Source organism: Echinops telfairi, unplaced genomic scaffold (assembly GCF_000313985.2).
Source record: "Echinops telfairi isolate 266 unplaced genomic scaffold, ASM31398v2 ScPeMD7_7466;HRSCAF=8504, whole genome shotgun sequence".
Taxonomy (NCBI): domain Eukaryota; kingdom Metazoa; phylum Chordata; class Mammalia; order Afrosoricida; family Tenrecidae; genus Echinops; species Echinops telfairi.
The window spans coordinates 5,869,975-5,891,708 of record NW_022111366.1 but is presented as its reverse complement, the minus strand read 5'-3'; the positions used below and the strand labels follow the sequence as shown (position 1 = coordinate 5,891,708).

At 51.4% G+C, this 21,734-nt stretch overlaps 1 protein-coding gene across 1 annotated transcript; it reads left to right on the top strand.

Annotated features, from left to right (window-relative positions):
• Positions 1 to 1,202: 1,202 nt before the first annotated feature.
• On the top strand, positions 1,203 to 19,196 carry CD2 (CD2 molecule). Its single transcript, XM_004714882.2, has 5 exons — positions 1,203 to 1,263; positions 1,393 to 1,698; positions 6,825 to 7,061; positions 14,755 to 14,877; positions 18,824 to 19,196. Exons 1-5 carry the CDS (start codon positions 1,203 to 1,205, stop codon positions 19,120 to 19,122), a joined length of 1,026 nt encoding a protein of 341 aa, XP_004714939.1. The 3' UTR covers positions 19,123 to 19,196.
• The last annotated feature ends 2,538 nt before the right edge of the window (positions 19,197 to 21,734 follow it).

Sequence of the window (21,734 nt, the reverse complement as noted above, 5' to 3'; positions counted from 1 at the left end):
AAGAAAAGACCCATTCCTGTCATTTTATTTCATTTCTTGGGCAACCTTCTGGAAGAATCTAACCACTGGTGGTACATTACGCAGAAAAAAAGTAAAAAGACACAAACACAACCACTTTTAAGATTTTTTCCCCCCCACACAGCAGCCCATGGGATTCTAATTCTGGAGGTTTTCTTGGGGACTCTGCCATTAGGAATGAGTGGGTACACATTAATATATTCATATTAATATCTATACTCATATTCATACCTCTATCTTCCTGTGACTGCATGCCTCTGTGCCTCCTTTTCTGGGCCCATTCATCCATCCTGGAATCGTTGGACACTGCTGTAATGCTGCACTATTTGTGACTCCCTTGCTGAGTTACAAATTTCATTTCTCTTTCCCTCTCTCAGTGCCCTTCCACTTCCCTTTGTTTTCCCTCTGATCGGTCCCTGTCTTTGAGCTATGTACCGTGTGAACTGCTTTGAATGCTTTTAAGGCCTTGGCTTTTGTTGAAGCAGGGTTTGTTCATCTCTGTGTTTCTTTGTTTGGGAACCAGCTTCTGTTTATCTAACTGTTACATTCCAGGGAGCTCGTGAAACATGTGCCAAACATGAGAATTGGGGGTAGCACATATGTACGGCTGAGATCAATTTTTATTTGTTTCTTTTGGGGACAAAAACAAATGGAGAGCATCCAAAAGAAGTTTGGGGAAATAATGAAAAATCCACCTTCATAACTAACTGATATGCATGGCATTTTACAACATTTATAGTCATCAGATCAAGAGTTGTGCTCAGCTACGCACTTACCGGCAACTACCCATATTTCTGTGTGGTCTCGTCAGAGGCTGGCATGCAGAAAGGAGAGAAGAATGCAGCTGTCTGGGTGCACCTTGCTCCTCATTTACTGAGAGGATGATCCTGCCTGGCTTACTTGGGCTCTCAGTTCTCCTTCTGCATGAGTGAGCAGATTAAAATGCACCCAACATGTTGTGAGATTAGCATAGGATCAGAAAACACATACTTGTACACACACCCGTTTTGGTACAGGCTCACGTCAGAAGGATCCGTTAGCTGAGTGGGTGTGTGGGTGCATTCTCCACTACTGTAAAAGAAGCAGAAGAGAGACATGTGGTTGATCTCTCGGGGGGTGGGTCCCGCCAGTCCCACTTCACTTCCTTTTGCAAGAAGAGCTCAAAATCACCACCAGCACCCGCCATGCACCTGCCGTGTAACATTTTAGCCAGCGTCCTCCTGCTTTGCAACTGGGTCACCAAGGGTAAGTTGGCAGGTGGGGATCCACCCTCGCAGACCCTGAAGTGAATCTAGGCATTCGGGAGACCACACGCAGCCCGGCCTGCCTCCTCGGTGAGCTGCAGGGCCTCACTAACTCTCTGGCTTCTCCTAGGTATGGCCTCTGAGATGCTCAAGGACACCTTGGGCATCCTGGATCATGATGTCACCCTAGACTTCCCTGGCTTGAAGATGGACACGTCGATCAGTGATATCCGATGGTACAAAGGAGAAACCAAGACCAGGATCGCGCTCCTGAAAGACCAGAAGCGTACCTCGCAAAAGGAGTACGAGCTGCTGCAAAATGGATCTCTGAGGATCAAAAACCTGACGGCAGATTTTAATGATATCTACAAGGTTGAAGCCTACGACGCGAATGGGAAAAACTTAATGGAAAGCAAAATCCGTCTGACAGTTCTGGGTGAGTGTGTGTCGTCTGCGTTCCTGTTTCCGCAGGGTGGTGAGGAGCACAGGTGGAATGTCCCACAGCGACTCTGGTCACAGTCTAAAGGACCTGTCATACTTCCCTCCTGCCCCAGTGGCCCCGATGGCCCTGTGGAGGAGGTGGAAGTCACCCTTGTGGAAACAAACAGCTGATAGACTTACAAGGCCTGTAACACTTCCTTTATCAGCAGTTTGTAACCCCTTTCACAGGGGTCGCCCGATTCATAACAGTAGCAAAATGACAGTGATGAAGTAGCAATGAAAATAATTGTATGGCTGGGGGTCACCACCACATGAGGAACTGTATGAAAGGGTCACGGCGTTAGGAAGGTTGAGAACCACTGCTTCAGAGGGTCTCAGGGGCATGGAGAGGGCAGAAGGACCGGGATGATGGTGGCACCTTACTCAGGTGGAAAACGGGGGCCAAGGAAAGCAGTGGACGTTCCAGACGATGGAGGGGCGAGCTGTGGGGGGAGACAGGGAGGGGAGCAGAGGCTATCTAGAGAGGAGTGGGTCTTTCAGTTAAAGAGTTGATTCCAAGCCACCGGTCCTTTGAAGGCTTAGTTATATGGCAGGAAAAAGACGGGAAGAAGGAATTTTAAGATTAGAAGCCCTAGCTTCCAATTTGATGGAAGGTGGACATTGGTTTTTGCTGGTTGTGTAGAACACACACAGGTGTGACTTTGTATATGTGTGCATGTCGGGTAGGGATGGATGTTGAAGGCGGTGGCAAAAAGACCAGCCAGGCAGCTGGTGCTATAAACTAAGTCAAGTGAAGAGGGGCGGCAGGGGACTGTGAATTGCTGGCGGTACATTTAGAATCAACGGGGAAGGTAAGACATCTCACAGTGCTCATTAGCTTTGGGTCTGGGTAGCATTCGCTTCTCAAAACTCTGAAAGGGATCTTGGGATACTCAGCATCTCCAGATGGGTTACGGAGTTGGCAACCTAGACTCCAGGGTGTCTAGAAGTTGGGAAGGTCAGACTGAGAGAGTTGTTTCTGGGAGAAGGATGAGCAAGACGGCTTGGGTGAGGGCGTGACGGATGAGAAAGGGGGCGAGACCAGGAAGGGGCCCTTGACTTGGACAGGATGACTAAAACCCGCCTGAGGACAAGCCCGTGGGTCCGTGAGCAAGTAAACAGGCCCAGGCGTCACACAGGAAATGCCACGGGAGGCAGGGCCCCCTCCTGCTGCCAAGGGACAAATGAACAAAGCACCAGCCCCTCTCCAGCGATGCCGGATGGTATCAACCCCCCATAGGCATGACCATTTCCTGTGCCCCTCGTCCTGCACCCTTGGATGGAGAGAACCCCAGAAATGGGGTGGGCTGGGCTGCGAGGGGTGTAGCAGAGGGTGTGGCTTACAAACCCTGGGGGACACATCCAAATGCATTGACTGGGCCAAGAGGCCCCTCTGAGCATCCACTATCCCGGGGTTCTGTTAGCGCTTTCCCCCTACCACTCCCCAGCTACAGCTACGGGTCAGGTGTTGTATTGTCCCCCTGTGGTCTGTGCGGCAGCAGAGAGCCAGCCAGAAGACACGGGAGCAAAGCCACGAGCGAAAACCCAGGGCTCCTGCCTGCACAGCAGTGACTTTTATTTTAAAAATAGAGTTATTGGTGTGCTCCACCAAACAATTCACCCCTTTAAAGTGCAGAGTTCAATGGCTTTTAATAGACGAGCGGGTTTACAAAAGTTCAAGGGAAAATGCCATTAGTTTGAAATTTCCAGCGACTCCGTGTTCATATTCACAGAGCTGTGTAACCATCCGCACGATGTTAGAACATTTTCATCCCCACCAGGAGAAAGTCTGCCCTGCCTAGCCAGGCGACAGCAATCTTTGCACACACAGGGGCTGCCTCACAGTGGTCTGGGTGCGAGTGTGCAGGGGCACGCACACACATCAACTCGCACGGCCTCTCAATGTCTGGTACTTTCCCCATTTCCTGAGCAAATTTTTTCTCTGTGCTGTGTCTGGTTTTTACCAGAATAAAAACTTCAAGGGACATAGAGAGCTTCCGCGACACAGTTGTGCTCTGCAGAGCCGGGATGTGTGCGCATGCGCGCGCGTGCAGGCGCCGTGCCCTCCCCCACTTCTTTGTTTCTCTCTGCTTCATTCATGGGCCAGGTCTCCTGAAGGAGGGGGTCGAGCACACACTGGTTGCGAGAACTCTTTAAAGCAGATGTTGGTGGAGGAGGCAGGGGTACGGCTAGAATGAAGACTTTTCACGCCTTGAGGACATCTTCACAGGTCACCCCCTTGACCTGGCCGTCTTGCAGGCTGGGAAGCGATCTCGGAGAAAGGAGAGTCTGTCCTGGAGGAAGGACCCTCAGAGTGCCCCTCGAAAGTGAGGCTGGGGAGATGTCCTCTCACGACTCCGTTTGACATGTCACCAGAAATTAGTCCCTAGAAAATGGACAGCGAGCGGGTCAAATGAAGGGGAGGGACCAAGAGGAAGACCCACGACAAGGTGGATGGACAGAGCATCCGAGCCATGAGTCCAAACATAACCACCCTTGCGAGGATGGTCAGGACCAGGGGTGCTTTCTTTCACTGGACATAGATAGACTGGGGCCCTGTGAGTCAGAACCGGCGCTGTGCACTGACCAACAGAGGCTACACAGGAACACAGCGCACACTGCTGAGGCTGCGAAGATAAATAATAATACAAAATAAAGTCCCTACTTGTCAGAAATGTATTAACTGATGAATGCATTGTTTTAAAATAGGATGGAGATGTGTATTTATTGGTGTTTATAAAGGGAAAAAAAGTTACAATAGGTCAGGATCAGAAGGCAGCCTACAAAATCAGATAAGTCAGTCTTACTATCCCAGTCCTGTTTATACAGGTACACATGCTGAGAAAAGCAGTAAAGATATTCTTCAAAATGTTAATAATGACTGATTCTGGGTAGTGGACTTGCAGGTGACTCTAAATCTTCTTTAAATATGTACAAACATGTACTTCACCACTTTTCACAATGATTTCATGATTCCGTTACACAGTGAAAGTGCAGGGGTTGGAACTGGGCGGGACTGTTGGCCTTCGGCAGGGTACAGACCTTCCGCGTTCCCGTTGCTCCATTCAGTGGGAAACGTTTGAGGTTTCCTTTTTCTAACAGGATTCCGGCTTCCACCGTTTCGGGCTTTCGTAGGTGTTTTCCTAGGCAAACTTCCGTTGTGAAGAGACAGGTAACTGCTTGGACCCCATCCCTAGAGTATGCAATGGGCTGTCCCCAGTCTCCTTGCTTGGCCCCCACGCAATTCCTGAATGAAATTTGGCTGGGAGAGTTTCTGGGGAAGGGTATAGTTGCTAGAGAGTTGAGGAGGGAAGGAACCACGGAGGCCGATGTGGTCCATCTGCGTGATAGACAGACAGACATGGAGAGAAAGATGGAAAGATTCTGGGGGAGGAGATGGCGTCAGGGCTGAGAGCAAGAGTGGAAGGGGAGAAAATGGAAGAGGAGAGGCGGGCAGGGTCAGGTGTGTGTGTGTGAGAGAGAGAGAGAGAGAGAGAGAGAGAGAGAAAGCAGGCGTGAGCTGGAGTAGCCCTCACAAGCCCTGGTTTCCAGAGCAAGCGATTCTTGAGGCTGACTTTGCTGGGGATCTCTGAGAGACCCACGGAGGAAGCTGGCTGTCGTGGATTTCTTCCTCAGAGGGAACCAGCCAGGAAAATCCCAAAGGTGACCTTGATGTGGGCAGCTGAAATGGGAGCTCCCAGAGCGGATGCCAGTCTTTCAAACCCACTCCAGTTTCTGATCCAACCAGCGCCCATGCACCGGGCACTAATGCTAGCTCTCCGTGCCCCCTGCACCCCCCATCCCATTCATGAGTTCATCCACTCCTCACGCACCGTCACAGGGGGAAGACCAGCACAGCCGCTTGCAGGGGAGGACAATCGATGCCTTCAGAACCAGGGAGACGTGGAGGGCGGATCTGGGCCTGGCTTGTTCGATGCTTCTCCCTTTTCCATGCAGCCTGTAAATGACTGTCATGCTGCAAAGAGGGAAGTGAGGCCCTCGTGATGGTGAAGAGGGGCCATCGAGTCTGTTCTGACTCGTCGAGACCCCTACAAAGCACTGCCCAGCTGTGTGCTGGCTTCAAAAAACTGCTCGGACGTGTGCGGCAGCCCCGGTGTCTGTCCATCTCCTTGAGGTTCTCCCTTGATTTTCATCCACCTTCTACTGTACCCGGCAAGACAATGAGCCCAGAGCCTCCCCACATGGTGCCCTTTTGTGACTGGCAGAGCATGTGTCCCTTGTCCTCCTCTTACAGATAAGGTGCAGAGAGGCACTGAGGGCAGCCAGGAGGCCTTAGGTCAAGAGAGAGCAAAACTAGGCCTCCTGACTCCCAGGCTGGTGTTTTTCAAGCCCCCACCCCCACCCCCATTCATCTACTTCCCACACCCAGCTCCCAGGACCCCTTTGTGGTCAAGGTCCTGGGTCCCACAGATTTCTCCAGTTAGGGTGCTTGAAGGCAGCAGGGATCAGGACATGGCAGCCCTCCTACTCCTATTGCTAAGCTTAGATGCAGGAGAGCAGGCCCCTGTCCTGACCTGCCATGGATGGACGGAGGTTCGGGCAGAGCTGTGCACGTGCCACCATGCCCCAGAAAACCACTGCTGTGAAGTGGCTTTCAATGTATAGTGACCTGATGGGATGGAGTAGACTGTCCCGTGGTCACTGGGCAGACGGCTCATCTTTCCTTCTTGGAGCCACTGGTGAGTTTGAACTGCCAACGTTGTGGTTAGCAACCCATGCTTAGCCCGCTGTGCTACCAGCATTCCATTTCATCCCTCACTGGGAAGATAAGCATCAACTTTTCAGTTTGTTTTCAGGATTCAATGATACCAAAAATATTCTGCACTTTGTTACTGCTATCTATGAACTTTCCCAGAAACCCTTTTATACCCCCACCCTGAAAATACAATACAAGCTATTTTAGAAAATATTTTTTTTAATTAATTTTCTGCCACTCTAAAAGGGGGCTTTGAAGTGGCTCCTTGGCCACCAACTGAATCCAAAGCTCCCTGTATACAGAGGCGTATCCATTAACATCCGAAAATTGCCTCGTGTAAATTGTATCTTTCTTACCATTTTCAGAGAGGGTCTCCGTGCCAGTGATCTCTTGGAATTGTGTCAACAGAACTCTCACCTGTAAGGTAATGAAAGGAAGTGAACCTGAACTCCAACTGCTTCAAAATGGGACAGTCGTCAAAAGAAAGGATCAGCAGAAGGTCATCACATTCGTCTGGCGCAGGAACCAGGACACATCATTCACCTGCACAGCGAGCAACAAAGTCAGTAGTGAAACCAGCGTGGCCGACATCAGCTGCACAGGTACGTTTTTGGCAGGCATTACGTGAGAACGCCCCAAACCCATTGCACAAATGTGCCAGGCCCGTGGCAGGGGCGCATTCCAGGGCACAGTCTTGGCTCAGGATAAGACGTGAAAACATGCCTTGTTGTCCTGGAAACTTCTATGGGACATCAGAGAGCAGGGGGTGATATTTAGTTGTCAATCTTGGAGGGAGAGTTGGAGAGATAGAGCAGGTGTCTCAGGACAGGCTCTCAGAGAAACAACACCAGTGGCACTTAGGTATGTATATAAATACAGAAATCGACATCACACAGTATATAAATACAGAATTGACATCACACAGTATATAAATACAGAGGTCGACGTCGCACAGTATATAAATACAGAAATCGATGTCGCACAGTATATAAATACAGAAGTCGACGTCGCACAGTATATAAATACCGAAATCGACATGGCACAGTATATAAATACAGAAGTCGACATGGCACAGTATATAGACACAGAGATCGACATCGCACAGTATATAGACACAGAGATCGATATCAAACAGTATATAGACACAGAGATCGACATCGCACAGTATATAGATACAGAGATCGACATTGCACAGTATATAGATACAGAGATCGACATCGCACAGTACATAGATACAGAGATCGACATCGCACAGTATATAGACACAGAGATCGACATCGCACAGTATATAGACACAGAGATCGACATCGCACAGTATATAGATACAGAGATCGACATCGCACAGTACATAGATACAGAGATCGACATCGCACAGTATATAGATACAGAATTGACATTGCACAGTATATAAATACATACATCGATATGACACAGTATATAAATACAGAAATCGACATCGCACAGTATATAAATACAGAAGTCGACATCGCACAGTATATAAATACAGAAAACGGCTCCCACAGTCGTAGAAGCAGGCACGCGCAAGTCTAGGCAGATTGCAGATTTGTGAATCAGATGGCAGGCTGCAGTTTCTCCTGACTCAGGTAGTTTTAGGGGCTGATGCACTCAAGATCACAGGTGGAGGACTCCAAGATGAGCAGATCAGATTTGGGGCTGCAGAGTCGGGTGAATTCTAGATCAGATGTCAGGTCCCAGGATCAGCAGGCCCTCGGCCAGGTCACTGGCCCAGTTCCAAAAAACTGGACAACAATGAGCCAGGTGTGAGATTCAGGCTCACCAAAAGAAAAACAGGCTTTCTCACAGTGTCCACTTAGACTGGAAGCAAGCCCCACTCTTTTATTAAAATTTATTTATTTTTCCCAACAGTTTTATTGGCATAGATTTTACACAACACACAATTCAGTAGTTCAATCACATCAAGAAGAGTTGTATAATCATCATTACCATCAGTTTTAGAACTTTTTTTTTCATTCTTGTATTCATCATTATGAGCTCCCCATTCCCCCAAACCTTCCCTGCCAGAACCTCAAGGAACAATTAATCCAGTTACTGTCTCTATAGATTTACCTATCCTGGATTTCATATACAGAAAAACATCTAAAAACAAACAAAAACTAACAAGAGAGGGCGGGGAGGGAGGGGAAAAAGTGAGGAGCTGATACCAAGGGCTCAAGTAGAAAGCAAATGTTTTGAGACTGATGAGGGCAACAAATGTACAAATGTGCTTGACACAATGGATGGATGTATGGATTGTGGTGAGAGTTGTATGAGCACCAATAAAATAATTTTAAAAAGAAAAAAAAAAACTAACAAGAATGACAAAGTAAAACAGATAGAAACCCCAATCGAAAAGAAAACAAAATATTAAAAACTAGAGCATATTTAGATGGATCCCAAGGGAGATCAGATAATAGAGTGGTAGACTGTAACCTAATCGCATAGGCAGCAGTCCACTTTCCCATGCACTCTGCATGAGAGCAGTACTGTTCACATCCCTGCTTCCTGGTCAGAGAGGCTTAATCCCTGTGTGTTTGCCCTTCCCTTACAAAACAAAACTGAAACGGATTTAAAATGGGTCAAAAGAGAGAGCAAATGATAAGCTATTACATTTTGGCCTCACTATGTCTGCCCTATTGACTTTACCATGCTTTCTGACTCATAACAGGGCTGTTCACATCTCTCACTATGATCAGAGGGTTTCCTGAGAGGCTCAGTCCATATGTGTGGGCTTCCACTGTCATCCATTGCCTTCTGCGTGCTGGGTGTTTACAATGTAAGCTCTGATTCTGCTCACTCCTTTAGATCTGTATTATATTATTTACAATCCTTGGATCTCTCAGGCTGGTGTGCTTCTTCCATGTGGACCTAGTTGGCACCTTACTTAGATGGCTGCTTGTTTGAAAAGAAGGCTTTCAGACCCAAGATGTTATTCTTTCTGATAGTCGGGCACCATCTAGCTTCTTCACCACACTTTGCCATAGCACCCGTCTCTTCATTGACTTATTCATGAGGCCGAGCATCAAACAAGGCCATGTCATTAGAATGAATTGTTCTTACATTGGGACTAGGTATGTGCAAGCCCCAAAGCCATGAACATATCTATGGGTTATATATCTCTGGTTCACTTTAGAGACATCGTTGTCATTTCATGTCAGAGAACATTATCTGTTACCCTGCAGGGGTATCACTTCCACTGCCATCAAGTCAATGCTGACTCACAGCGACCTTGTAGGGCAGGGTAGGACTGCCCCCGTGAGTCTCCGAGCCTGCACATCTTCACAGAAGAAAGCCTCTCCCTTCCCCTGTGGAGCTGCAAGCCACACTCTTGAGGAAACTTCCTTTTAATTACATGGGGCTGTGATCGCAGTAGGGGGGGTTGTGTCCCACTTTCATCTTCCTACAAGTGATTGGCTGTTCATTGTAGATCTCATTATGGAGCTTCCTACATTGCATGAGGTCACATGATGGAGGGGTTATTAGGTTTTAACTGCCAAACCCACCCCTCGTCTGTCAGTTTGTCCTACTGTGGTGGCTTGTGGGTTGCTATGTCACTGGTATTTCAAATGCCAGCAAGGTCACACAAAATGAACGGGTTTCAGAGGAGCTTCCAGATGAAGAACAGACAACAAAGAATTGCAGCATACTTTATTTTACTCCTGCAGAACTTGAACCTGGATCAAGAGGCAGTTGTGTGAACAGAGCAAGGGAATACTGCCTGGTTTAAAATCAGGAAAGGTGTGCGTCAGGTTGTATCCTATCCCCATGCTCATTCAATCTGTAACTGAGCAGATCCCAGAGAAGCTGCATTGTATGAAGAAGAAGGTGGCATCAGGATTGAAGGAAGAGTTAGTAACAACCTGAGATGTGCAGATGACACAACCTGGCTTGTTGAAAGTGAGGAGGACTTGAAGCACTTACTGATCATGGATTGCAGCCTTCAGTATGTGTGATGCCTCAGTGTAAAGAAAACAACAATGCTCACAACTGGACCAATGGGAAACATCATGATACCTGGACAAGAGGTGGACGTTGTCAAGGATTTCATCTTGCTTGGATCCACAATCAATGCTCATGGAAGCAGCAGTCAAGAGCTCAAAGACGTATTGCCTTAGGTAAATCTGCTGCACCAGACCTCTTTAGAGTACTGAAGAGCAAGATGTCTCTTTGAAGACTAAAGTGCACGTGACCCAAGCCATGGTCGTTTCAATTGCCTTATAGGCAGGTGAACATTGGACAGTGAAAAGGGACGAATGAAGAAGCATTGGTGCGTTTGAATTGTGGCGCTGGAGAGGAATCATGCACGTATCCTGGACTGCTTAAAGGACGAGCCAGTCTGTCTTGGAAGAATGCGCTTTGGAAGTGAGGATGGCAAGACTTTGCCTTACATACATGAGATGGATTGTCAGGGGAAGGACGTGCTTGCTAAAGCAGGGGGCAGTGAAGAAGAGGAAGACCCTCAAGGAGATGGACGGACACAGTGGCTAGGAAAATGGGCTCAGGCATAGGAACCATTGTGAGGATGGCCCAGGACCATGCAGGGCTTCGATCTGTTGTGCAGAGGGTCGCGATGGGTCAGAACCAACTTGAGGGCACCTAACAACAATGACAACGACACCTGAGACTCCCGGCCCAGCCAAGTTAACCCCAAACCTAACTCTCACAAGACCATTTCATTCAAGCCTTTACTTTCCAAGGGCATGAGGTTGGCTTGTCCAAGGCTTCTCAGCGTGAATCTGATTCACAAGGAAATGAAGGAAAAGAGAGCCAAAATAAGATGCCTTTGTGGATGGGAAGTGGTCAGCATCTCTTATAGGAGTAATTTAAGAAAGGACCATGGCTTTAGAAACCTTGGACATGAGGGCCACAGGCCAAGGAAGCGTGCGGACCCAGGGAGGCCTTGCTTTATCAGGAAGTCTTGAAATGCCAAGAGCCTCAGTTCTTCTCCAGAATCCCAGTGTGACGTGCTCCCCAGACGTAATTTTGGAGAGGCCATCCAGCAAAGTGCTCCAGCCTTGGCCTGAGCACCAGCTACTGGACGCTAGTTTGGGTTCTGTGAAAACGTAATTGATGACTTTGATGGAGGTACTTTGCGCTCTGGACTTCAGCTTCTTGATCCACAAGAGGCTGAGTTCCATCATCCTCGAGAGCCTACTCCTTTGAGAATTTGTCAATTTTTTCCCAGTTATGTTTAGTCAAACTACTTGAAGGGAAACACAAAATATTCCGTCAGACACCTTGAAGTCTTACAGCAACCGCTAACTTGTTCTGACTCCAAGAGGCAGCTTTGAGCTACATGGAGTCAGAAGTCAGACTTTCTAATGCACACTTGTTACCGGTGGTGGTTCCTCGTCCCATAGGGGTGCCTCGGAAAAAAGACCTGGTAATCTAAGTCGAAGGGGGAAAAATAGTCATGGGGCACAGTTCTAGGCTCATGGGGTCTCTATGAGCTGGAACTGACACAACTCCAATTCCAACCCTTTTTTTTTGTCTTTGTATTATTTATCTATTGCTATGTAACAGATTATCCCAAATGTACCAACTCAAGACAATAAGCATTTGTTATCTCACAGTCTGTGTGAATCAGGAATCTAGGGGCTTCGCTGGGTGGTTCTGGCTCACAGCTTCTCACTAGGCAGCAACTGGGAGGGGACCACAGTGATGCCAAGATTCTCTTGGAGGGAGGATTCGCTTCGAAGCTCACGCATGCGACTGTTGGCAGGCCTCTGAAACCAAGCTCCTTTGGGTGGGCCTCTCCACTGGGTTACCTCACCACATGGTGCCTCGCTTCCCTCAGGGAAAAATCTTCTGACAGAAGCCACTGCCTTTTGATAGCCTAGTATTGCAAGGGACGTATCATGACCTCTGCAGCTGTGAAGCCCGACTCAGCCGGAGGGGATGACTCAGCTGGAGGGGACATCAACTGGACAGCAGAAGATGAGCATCGCTGGGGATCATCGTAGAGGCTGCCAACCATGCACTTAGACCGCCATCTCTCTTGCCTCGGCCTTCCTCAGCAGCAATCTCCCGACATCCTCCCATCGCGACCCTCTTGATGACCCTCTTTTCCTCTCCAGAGCCTCTTGACTAGGCTGCCAAAGTTAACAAATAAAAATGTGGGACCCCTGGTTAGATTAGAATTATAAATAAGGAATGAAGACTCTTGTTCTCTTGGTGTAAGCATGTTCCAAAATAGTGCATGGAATCTACTATCTTTCCGTTCCTTTTGGTCTACAAACGTTTTGATTCCATCCCGAGCCACTTTTACTAAGAATTATGGGTAGTATTAATATTGAAAATTTTATGGGGCACCTGTATTTTATCTGGCAGCCCTATGTTCAATGTACATTTTTACTATGATTCATGAGTATAAAAATGTGTGCACTTAGGAAATGATGCCAGGGATGGGGAGAAGACTGGAACATTCTCACATCCTTATTCGATGGTGCAGAAAGGGAGCAGGCCCAGGATAGGCTTCTAGAGAGGGGAGGGAAATGCCTGGGTGGGAAGAGAACTGCTTTTAAAGGCCCTAAGAGGGTCTGCACATCTGATCCTAAAGACCAAGGCAGAGAGAAGCAATGATCAGACTGACAGTTTGGCTCCGGTCAGGTGAGCGTCTTCTTTAAACAAAGCAGATTTGGATGCCCAAGAAGGATTCCTCCACCTGAACGTATAGGTATGTTCTCTCCAAGAGGAAGTGGGGCTAGGCTGAAAGGTCAGAGCCACAGCTGCCCCTGAGACCCGCTGGACCACTGCCCAGCTGGAGCACCCACCTACTGCCCTGAGGGCTGTGCTGCACAAACCGGAGAAGGGGCCGTGGACGGAATGTGCCCACAATACGTGCATGGCAGCCTTGCCAGAGGACACTGAGAGCCATGAGGTCCCCAGCCTGCTCCAAGGTCGGCCCCGCTGACCCTGGGCCGAATCTTGGAGGACCCTGGCCTGGGCATGGCATGAATTTAGCAGCCCTTGCCTCCTCTCCTGACAGAGCCCGCGTCCTTTGTTGGCCCGGCCCCACGGCAGCTTATAAGAGCACCTGTTCCTGTCGTCCAGTTTTGCGTAGCTGGCCGCTCAAGAATGGGTCAGAGAGCGAGCTGAGAAAAACGAGTTGAGGATGCACATGGCCCTGTGATGTGCAAAATCACCAAGTTTGGTTTCGTGTTAAGACGCGAGCTGCCTCAGGAGGTTCCTGTGAAGCGTGTATTTCCTTGGGGAGGTGGAGGCTGGACTTCTCTGAGCCCAGCTAGCCTCTGAGTCCATGCCCAGCCTCTGCTTTTCCAGCGGTAGTTGATGGCTGCCAAGGGCAGTAGCATCCCTCCTTGGGCCCAGCTCACAGAGCCTCCAGGGCCAGGAGGGCAGTGAGGGCGGGGTCTCCATTCTGTGAGCTGCTTGATGGGTCACCAAGCCCCGTCTTATCCACTATGATTCTCAACAGCCACTCTGTGACATAGGTTTCCTGGTCTCCATTTGGCCATGAAGGAAGCAGGCTCAGAGAGGTGAAGATCTTGCCAAAGGTCACGCAGCCCTTGCCAGGCCGAGCCTAGATTTAACCCACTCTCTCTCCTCTCCAAGAAGTGCCATAGGGCCAACTCCCGGTGTATCTGCGCTCCTCTGTAGGGCAGGGAAGGCCTGGGAGGGGCGGCTGGCTGCAAGGGCAGAGGGTTGGGCTGAACAAGTGACATGGTCCCTGAGTGCCTAGCAACTGCCTGATGAAGAGGGTGGCGAAGGATTCCTGGGGAAGGAGGAAGTCAGAGCCCAGCGCTGCATGCACAGTGCAAAGGCAGGCGAGAACGTGCTTAAAGGGAGCATGCAGGGGAACGCTCAGGCAGCTGGGCTTCGCACTGCGTTATCTCAGGCAGATCTCTCTCTGTTGGGGACAGCGCAAGATGAATGCATGAGAACAGTCCCTGATGGGGCCTTCTGAACAAGCTCAACCTTTCGGGGATGAACAGCCACCCCTCCTTAAGCTTGGTCTGCATGAGGCTGAAAAACCAAACCAAAACTCACTGCCATCGACCCGAGGCTAACTCATAATGATCCGATAGGACAGGGTAGAACTGCCCTTGTGGGTTTCTAAGACTCTTCATGGGATTAGAAAATGCCACCTGTCTCCCGAAGAGCAACTGGCGGTTTTGAACTGCCGACCTTGCAGTCAGCAGCCCAATGCGCAACCACTGCGCCACCAGGGCTCCTCACGAGACTGGAAAGCTCCACCGATTTCTTATCTGCTGTCTGGGGGCTGGTCGCCTCCCCACCATCCCATTTCTTTTCTTACAGAGAAAGATCTAAATCTCTACCTCATCATCACCATCATCGGGGGAGGGGTCCTCCTCTTCCTGTTGTTGGCTCTGCTCATTTTCTGCATCGGCAAGAAGAAAAAGCTGCGCAGTAGGGGCGTCGGTAAGCTCCCCTGCCTCTGCCCACTCCCACCCCCACCCCGCCCGGCCCAACGCCCACAGAACTGACTCCTGGCAACGGCACCCTGAATCTAGAAAGAGAATCAGGGAGCAGGGGGGGTTCCCAGCCTAGTGGTGGCTCGAGCTTGTTCCCCCTTGTGGCTGCCTTGGTTTTGGAAACCAAATTCATGGTGGTGATGACAAGAGAGGTGTGAGGGACGGGATCCTGGGGGCTGTTTTCAGAACCCCCACCCCACCCCCTAGCCCCCAGGGCCAGCCGGAAATCAGGATCTAGGGGCCTTTTGGCCCTTTCCCAAGACCTAGCTTCTGCAGGTAAAGTCATTTTTGGACAGTCAGTTACTCACAGGAAAATGATCGCTCAAAACCGAGCTGGTTTGCCCCTTTTCCAATGTGTGGTCGGGGTGAGTCTGTTAGCTCTGAGTGTTCTTTCCCCAAACAGGCCTGTTGTAAGGGGGAAGCAGCTCGGGAGCTTCCAGGCCACCGAAAGCTATGCACTTAGAGGAGTCAAACCCAGGTGTGCCCAAGCGCTGAGAAGGGGTGGCTGGGAACCTATACTGAAGGCACGCCCACAGGGAGAGGTCCTGACCCCCAGTAGGACATGCACCTAGGTGAGCCGGCCCCCTGGGCTTTGTAGACCCTGCACATTCACAGCAGGCCCAAGTCACCTTCCTCTGGACCTCCCTCAAAGCAGGCCCAGCGTGCCCATGACTGTGTCAAAAACTCATTGCCGTCGAGTCGCTTCTGACTCATGGTGACGCAATGGGGCAGAGTAGAACTTCCCCTGTGGCTTTCTGAGCCTGTCACTCTTCACCGGAGTCGAAAACCCCATCTTTCTCCTGCAGAGCGGCTGGTGGTTTCAAACCCTTGCAGTTCAGCAAGCTGCGTGGACTGCTAGCAGCCCAACCAGTAACCACTCCACCATCAGGGCCCCATCGGTTGTCTCTCGCACTTCCCAAACAAGGGCCTGAGCCAAACCACCCCAGGCAACGGCAGCCTCTGAGCCTGCTCTCTGGAGGGCCTCGGAAATGCAAGTGGTTAACACTCTTGCTCAGCAGCGAATTGAAAGACCGTCAGTTCAATTCCACCCAGAGCGATCCTGGAAGGAAGGCCTGGCAATCTATTTTAGAAAAAGCAGCCAATGGAAACCATATGGAGCCCAGTTCTACTCTGACACACCGGGGTCACCGTGAGTCAGAACCCCCTCCACAGCAGCCAGTGCCCATTCGCATTCGGGGTCCTTTGGAACTCTTTCTCCAACGTTCCCATGGCTGGCCATCGCTTCAGGTCGTGGCTCCTCAGCCTGAGGCCTGCCCGCGGCTTCTCCCACCTTCACGCGGTGCCCCGTGAAAGGGAATTGCTTGCTGAGCCACCCTGGCTTCCCCTCTCTGTCCTTGTGCCCCTGCCCAGGCCTCTTCTGTGCAGCAGGGCAGTCCATGCTCTGCTCCCCGGCGGGCCTCACACACCACCCGTGACAAGGCCATCCTTGCTCTCCCCAGGCTGAATGGACAGAGAGGCCTGGCTTGAGTTGACAAAGAAGTCAGCCATGCCAGACACAAATAGCCCCGCTTGACAGCCGTCATCTCATCCCATCTTAAGGGTGACTGTGAGACGGATGACATTGATACCGATAAGGGCAGCCTCAATCCATGCGGTGCACTCATTCACGGTGCACTCATTCACGGCAGTCCCCGGTCCCTAGGTTAGCGTGAGTCAGGGCAGGGAGGAGGGTAAAGAAGCAAGCAGCCCAGGGCAGCAGGGTCACTTGAACAACCTTGTGCTTGCACAACCTTCCCAGGGAGCCCCTCCTCACAGTTGCTCTTGGCTCCTTGCTGGCCTCAACCTCATCCCAGCCCCGAGCCTGGAGGAAGTCCATTGGGTCCCTGTTGGGGCAGTGGATCCAGATGCTATGTGGGCTTGCTGGGCCCAGCCATGGGGACCCGCACCCAGGTAGGGGCTTTCACTATTGCCATCTACCCACATGGGCACCGCAGCCTCCTCCTCCCGAAATTCATGCTGCACCTTCATCTGGTTGGTACCTCTCTGTGTCTTTCGCTGGGCCCTACCAGGAGGTTGACATGGTGGCTGGTCGCCCCACTCCGTCTCACTTAACTTGCTCTGCGGCTTCCTGGAGGGGCACAGGCGTCGGAGTCCCCCTCGTACTTGGTAGGCTACCTGGCACATAGCTTGGGTGAGGAATACCTGCTGACAGGACCTGCGAGCAGCAAGAAGGATGAAGGTGGTCAGCCCAAAGAGAAAAGACATTCTGACACATGCTTGGACACGGAGACCCCTCGCAGATATGATGCCGAGGGAAACGAGAGGCCCAAGGACCCGTTTTGTATGAGCCCGCTTACACCCAGTATCTAGAAGAGGCAAAAGCAGAGAGACCAGGGGTGGGTGAGAAATGGGGTGCTATGGTAGGGGTCCTGAGTTCTATTTCGAGGCGGAGAGTGGGGACAGGTCCTCCAAACACCTGGCCACTGAACACTGAAGGAGGGTCACAACAGAAAGGTTTGGCTTTGCACACGTGTTCCACCACGGTCTATGGAAACCCAGGACGAGGGTGAGCAGACCAAACTCACTCACAGGAGGAGGAAAATGAGGATGCCCGATCACCCAGCCACCCAGTCGTCGGTGACCCCAGCCTCCGGGCACGACTCCAGGCTGCCGCGGGCACCTCAGGGCCACAGAGAATACCTGTTTTGTTTCCTTCCCTTTGAGCCTCTTCCGTTTTGTTCTTAGAATCGCCTCCCCTGCCTCCCTCTGGAGTCATACTGCAGGGGTGGCCTTGGGCTGGGGGACCAGGGAATCGAACATGTAGCCTGAAGGAGGCCATGGGGCCCCCTACGGCCTTCCCAGGCCAATAGCAGGGGAGCATCCTCACAGATTTCCAAGTGATTCTAAGAGAACCAAGAAAAAGCAACAACATTCCTGTTACCCTGGGCCTGTCCTCACCGATAGGAGTCCGTGCAGCAGGAAGTTCGCAGGGCCCGAGGGAAGGAGAACTCCTTTTTCCTCCAAGCCCAAGAAGATCAGATCCATTTATGAATGTCTGAGGGACTTGTAAGGTTCTGAGCACTGAAAATTCTCTTCTCTTGCGTATCCCCCACTTCCTTGCCAGAACAAGGGGGCTTTGCAGCAGAATTCGGGGGAGGCAGATCTACCGCAGAAGCTGTTCTATGGGTGGGAACAGGGAATGGGCTTGGCTACTAATGGAGAGGCTGAAGGGGCGAGTCCACTCAGAGGTGCCTCGGAAGAAAGGTCTGGAGAGCTGCTTTAGAACACCAGCCATTGAAAACCCTCAGGAGTATCACTCTCGTCTGAAACACCCGGGGTGACCGCGAGTCAGAGTGGCTTGATGTCAACTGGTCCCCCTGCTGTCACTGCTGTGGGGTTCCCCATGGGGGGCGGGCAGTGGGATAAAGTGGTGCTACTTTATCTCCTGCTACTACTCCCGGGCCAGTGGGAGCTGCAGGGTGGCTCCGTCATCTCCAGGTTTCAGCGAAGCTTCCAGACTGAGACACATGAGGAAGAAAGGCCTGGCAGTCCCCTTCCAGTGAAACCTGTCCAGTTCCATTGCAAGTGGTGGGGGGCAAGGGGTTGACAGGAGGCCGGGGCTGCCTCAGTTGCTAGCACAATAATATTGTCCTTTCAGGTTAGAATCTCTAAGCAACGGGGGTGGCTTTCTGGGCTCGGTCTCTGAGGTCCTGGGGGCTCGCTCTGCTCTCAGGAAACCCAGAGACCCGGCTCTCCGCCTGGGCCGTCTTCGCCTCTGGTCCCCTCCATTCTCAGAAGCTCCCGGGGCTCACAGGCAGTTCACCTTCCTCGCCATATGCCTCCGCGAGGCCGCCTACAGAGCTGATGCACACTAAGCCTTCTGATCCACGGGTCTTAGTGCGATGACCTCTCGAGAGGTTTTCTTCTTGCAGATGAGGAGCTGGAGATAAGGACCCACAGGGGAGCCCCCGAAGAAAGAGTGCGGAAGCCCCCCCAGACTCCCGGCTCTGCGTCTAAAATGACAGCAGCTTCCCAACCTCCTCCACCCCCGGGTCACCGGCCCCAGGCACCCAGTCACCGTCCCAGGCCTCCTGGCCACCGGATCCAGCACCAGACGCCAAAGAAGTCTTCTCCTCTGCCGCCAGGCACACAGGTTCACCAGCATAAAGGTCCACCCCTCCCCAGACCCCGAGTCCAACAGAAACTGCCCCCGGGGGCTGCCGGAAACTGATAACTCTGTCTCCTGAAAGAGGTGACTGCGTCCTCAGATGTACAGATGATTCCAGAAACCCACCCTGTCCAACAGAAAGCACACACCTGTATGCACACCTGCCCCACCGTCAAGGGTTGTGGGTGGGAAGAACATTCTTGCATCCAGAGGAACAATGAGTCACAGCCATGCCTGACAGACCTTCCAGCCATGCCACATGGCCTGGTGCCTGGAGACTTCCTTCCACCATGCCCGGGAGGGACAAACAAGAAAGTCATGCCCCTGACAAGGATGGGTTTCGAGCATACCAACAACTCTTTGGTCTCCCCAAAAAGTCGGGTTGCACCTGTGTCTAACTAACTAAAAGCGGTTGATCTGCTGAGGGACTCTTGGGTGTCACACGGGCCCCAGTGGGCGTGGGGCCACAGTTTTGTCAGCAGATGTGAAATAAAAGCTTTAACACACCCTCAGTGTCTTCTCATTGTAGAGAGGAGGCCAGCATGGGGAATAGGAAGCCCGCTGGCATGAAGACAAGGGCTGATTTGGTCAACCCCTGTCACCTGGACCCCCTTAGCCCCCCTCAGGACAGCTGGAAACGGGTCCCCCAGTTTCAGCTGCAGAGTCAGGCCAAGCTCCATTTGGATAATGGATTGAGAACTCTAAACGTCCATGAGGCAGCAGATCACATGACGTCTGGGCCTCGCTTCCTTGATCTCTAGGACAGCCACAACGGCGCCAACATTGGCCTCTGAACAGAGGGGTACCCACAAATGTTGCAAGAGCCAGGAGCCGGTTGAGGGTATACGGAAGGGCAGGCCAAGAGACAACTCAGTTGAATCAAATTCTAACCACCTTAAAGGATTACTGTCAGGAAGGCCACACCTATGCCCAGCTAGCAGCCCTGTCAGCTGTGCTTGGGAGAAGTGGTGTGCAGGGCGGGGCAAGCCATTTTTAGTTAACGTTCTAAATAGGCAGTGAGAAGGCACCCGCTTTGAAATGTTAGTACCATGGCTGTGGTCCCACCGGCCCGCCTTCTCCCCGGCTGGCTTGTCAGACGTGTAAAGCTCTGGCAGGAAGCTCTGAGGTGAAAACCGCAAGGTCTAGGTACACGAAGGGTTTCCTGTGAGAGCTCACCGGTGGCCAAAAGGCCTTTTCCTCTGAATCGGAGCGTCTCTGTTTGCAGCATCCACAGTACATCATTAGGCGACCATCCTCGCAGTGTCTGCCCAGTTGGAGAGATGGGGGTCCTGCGCTGCCCTCCTCCCATCCCTCATGGGCTGGGGAGAGTCTGTGGGTCACCCTGCCAGGAGAGCTGTTAGCCCACTCCCTTCATGAACCCGGTGCTATCACGTCGGATCCAGAACATGTATTCAGTCTGTTCTCACTCATTCATCCAACCAAAATGTATCGCCCCTCCATGCCATACTAGACTGAATTGCAGAGGCACAAGATGGTCTTTGCTGCCCAGGAACCTGCAACCTGGTTAGAGGGCACCCTGACGTTACAGGACCAAGTAGCATGGTGTGGTCAGCGTGGAGCAGAGGCAGGCACAGGAGGCCAGGGGCAGGGCTTGAATCCACTTTGGGATTTGGGTGACACAGATGGCTTCCTGGGGGAGGGTGGGGGGACTCCTGGGCACTAGTGAAGCAGAAGGACAAAGCTACCCCGTAGAGGGAACAGAGCAAGGCTCCCAGTAGCCACCTGTTTACACGGGTATCTTGTTCCTTTGTCAACTGCTATGCTACAGACGTTCGAGCCTGCCGGGGATGTTAAGTGGCTCCAGCATGTCACACAGCACCGCCCTTTGTCCTCTAGTCAATTCTGACTCATGGTGACCCTGTTGGACAGAGTGGGCCTGCCCCACAGGGCTTCCATTTCTTTACGGAAGCAGACTGCCACACCTTTCTCCCGCAGAGCACTGGTGGGTTTGATCACTAACCGTTCAGTTCACAGTCAAGCACTTTAATGTGGCTGCGCTACCGGGCTGTACCATTAAGAAAGAAAAACACTCTTAATTGAATTATAAAAATGTTAAGGCGTGACCAACTCTTAACCACAGCCCCATTTTGGAGATATTCATTTACAAGAGAGCAGTGTGCGTTTTAGCTTTGGTGACCTGCAGAGCTGTTAAGCTAGCTCGGGGCATCAGCCACTTCTCAAGCCTGCCTTTCATTGGGAATCCCATTGGCCGTCCTGCTGAAGGGAAGGGAACATACTTGGAGTCTAATGAGTCCCACTCCAGGGCCGGTTGGAATTCCCAGGTTGGAACAGGATGCCCACGAAAAACATGGGCTTGGTGGCTTGACTCCTGTGCAGCTGTATCCTACCCCCTGACACCATGTCCTCCCACTGACCCTGTGCCAGAGGACGGAGCCCCGGGACAAGGCCAAGCCAGCGGTGTAAGGAACTTGGGTTCAAAAATACAGATGGTTCCTTAGGTTAGACTGAGACCCACGTACCTGTAGTTTAGCAGCCTCTCCAGGTGATTCTGATGGGTCTGTTGATTGTGAGCCACCGGTGTCTCAGTCCCCACCTGATTGCTGCTGTTGCTGTGAGGTACCATCCAGTTGGCTCTGACTCATAGTGACCTTACACCTGACTGCCCCATCCTGAGCTAGCCTCACAGGTGTTTC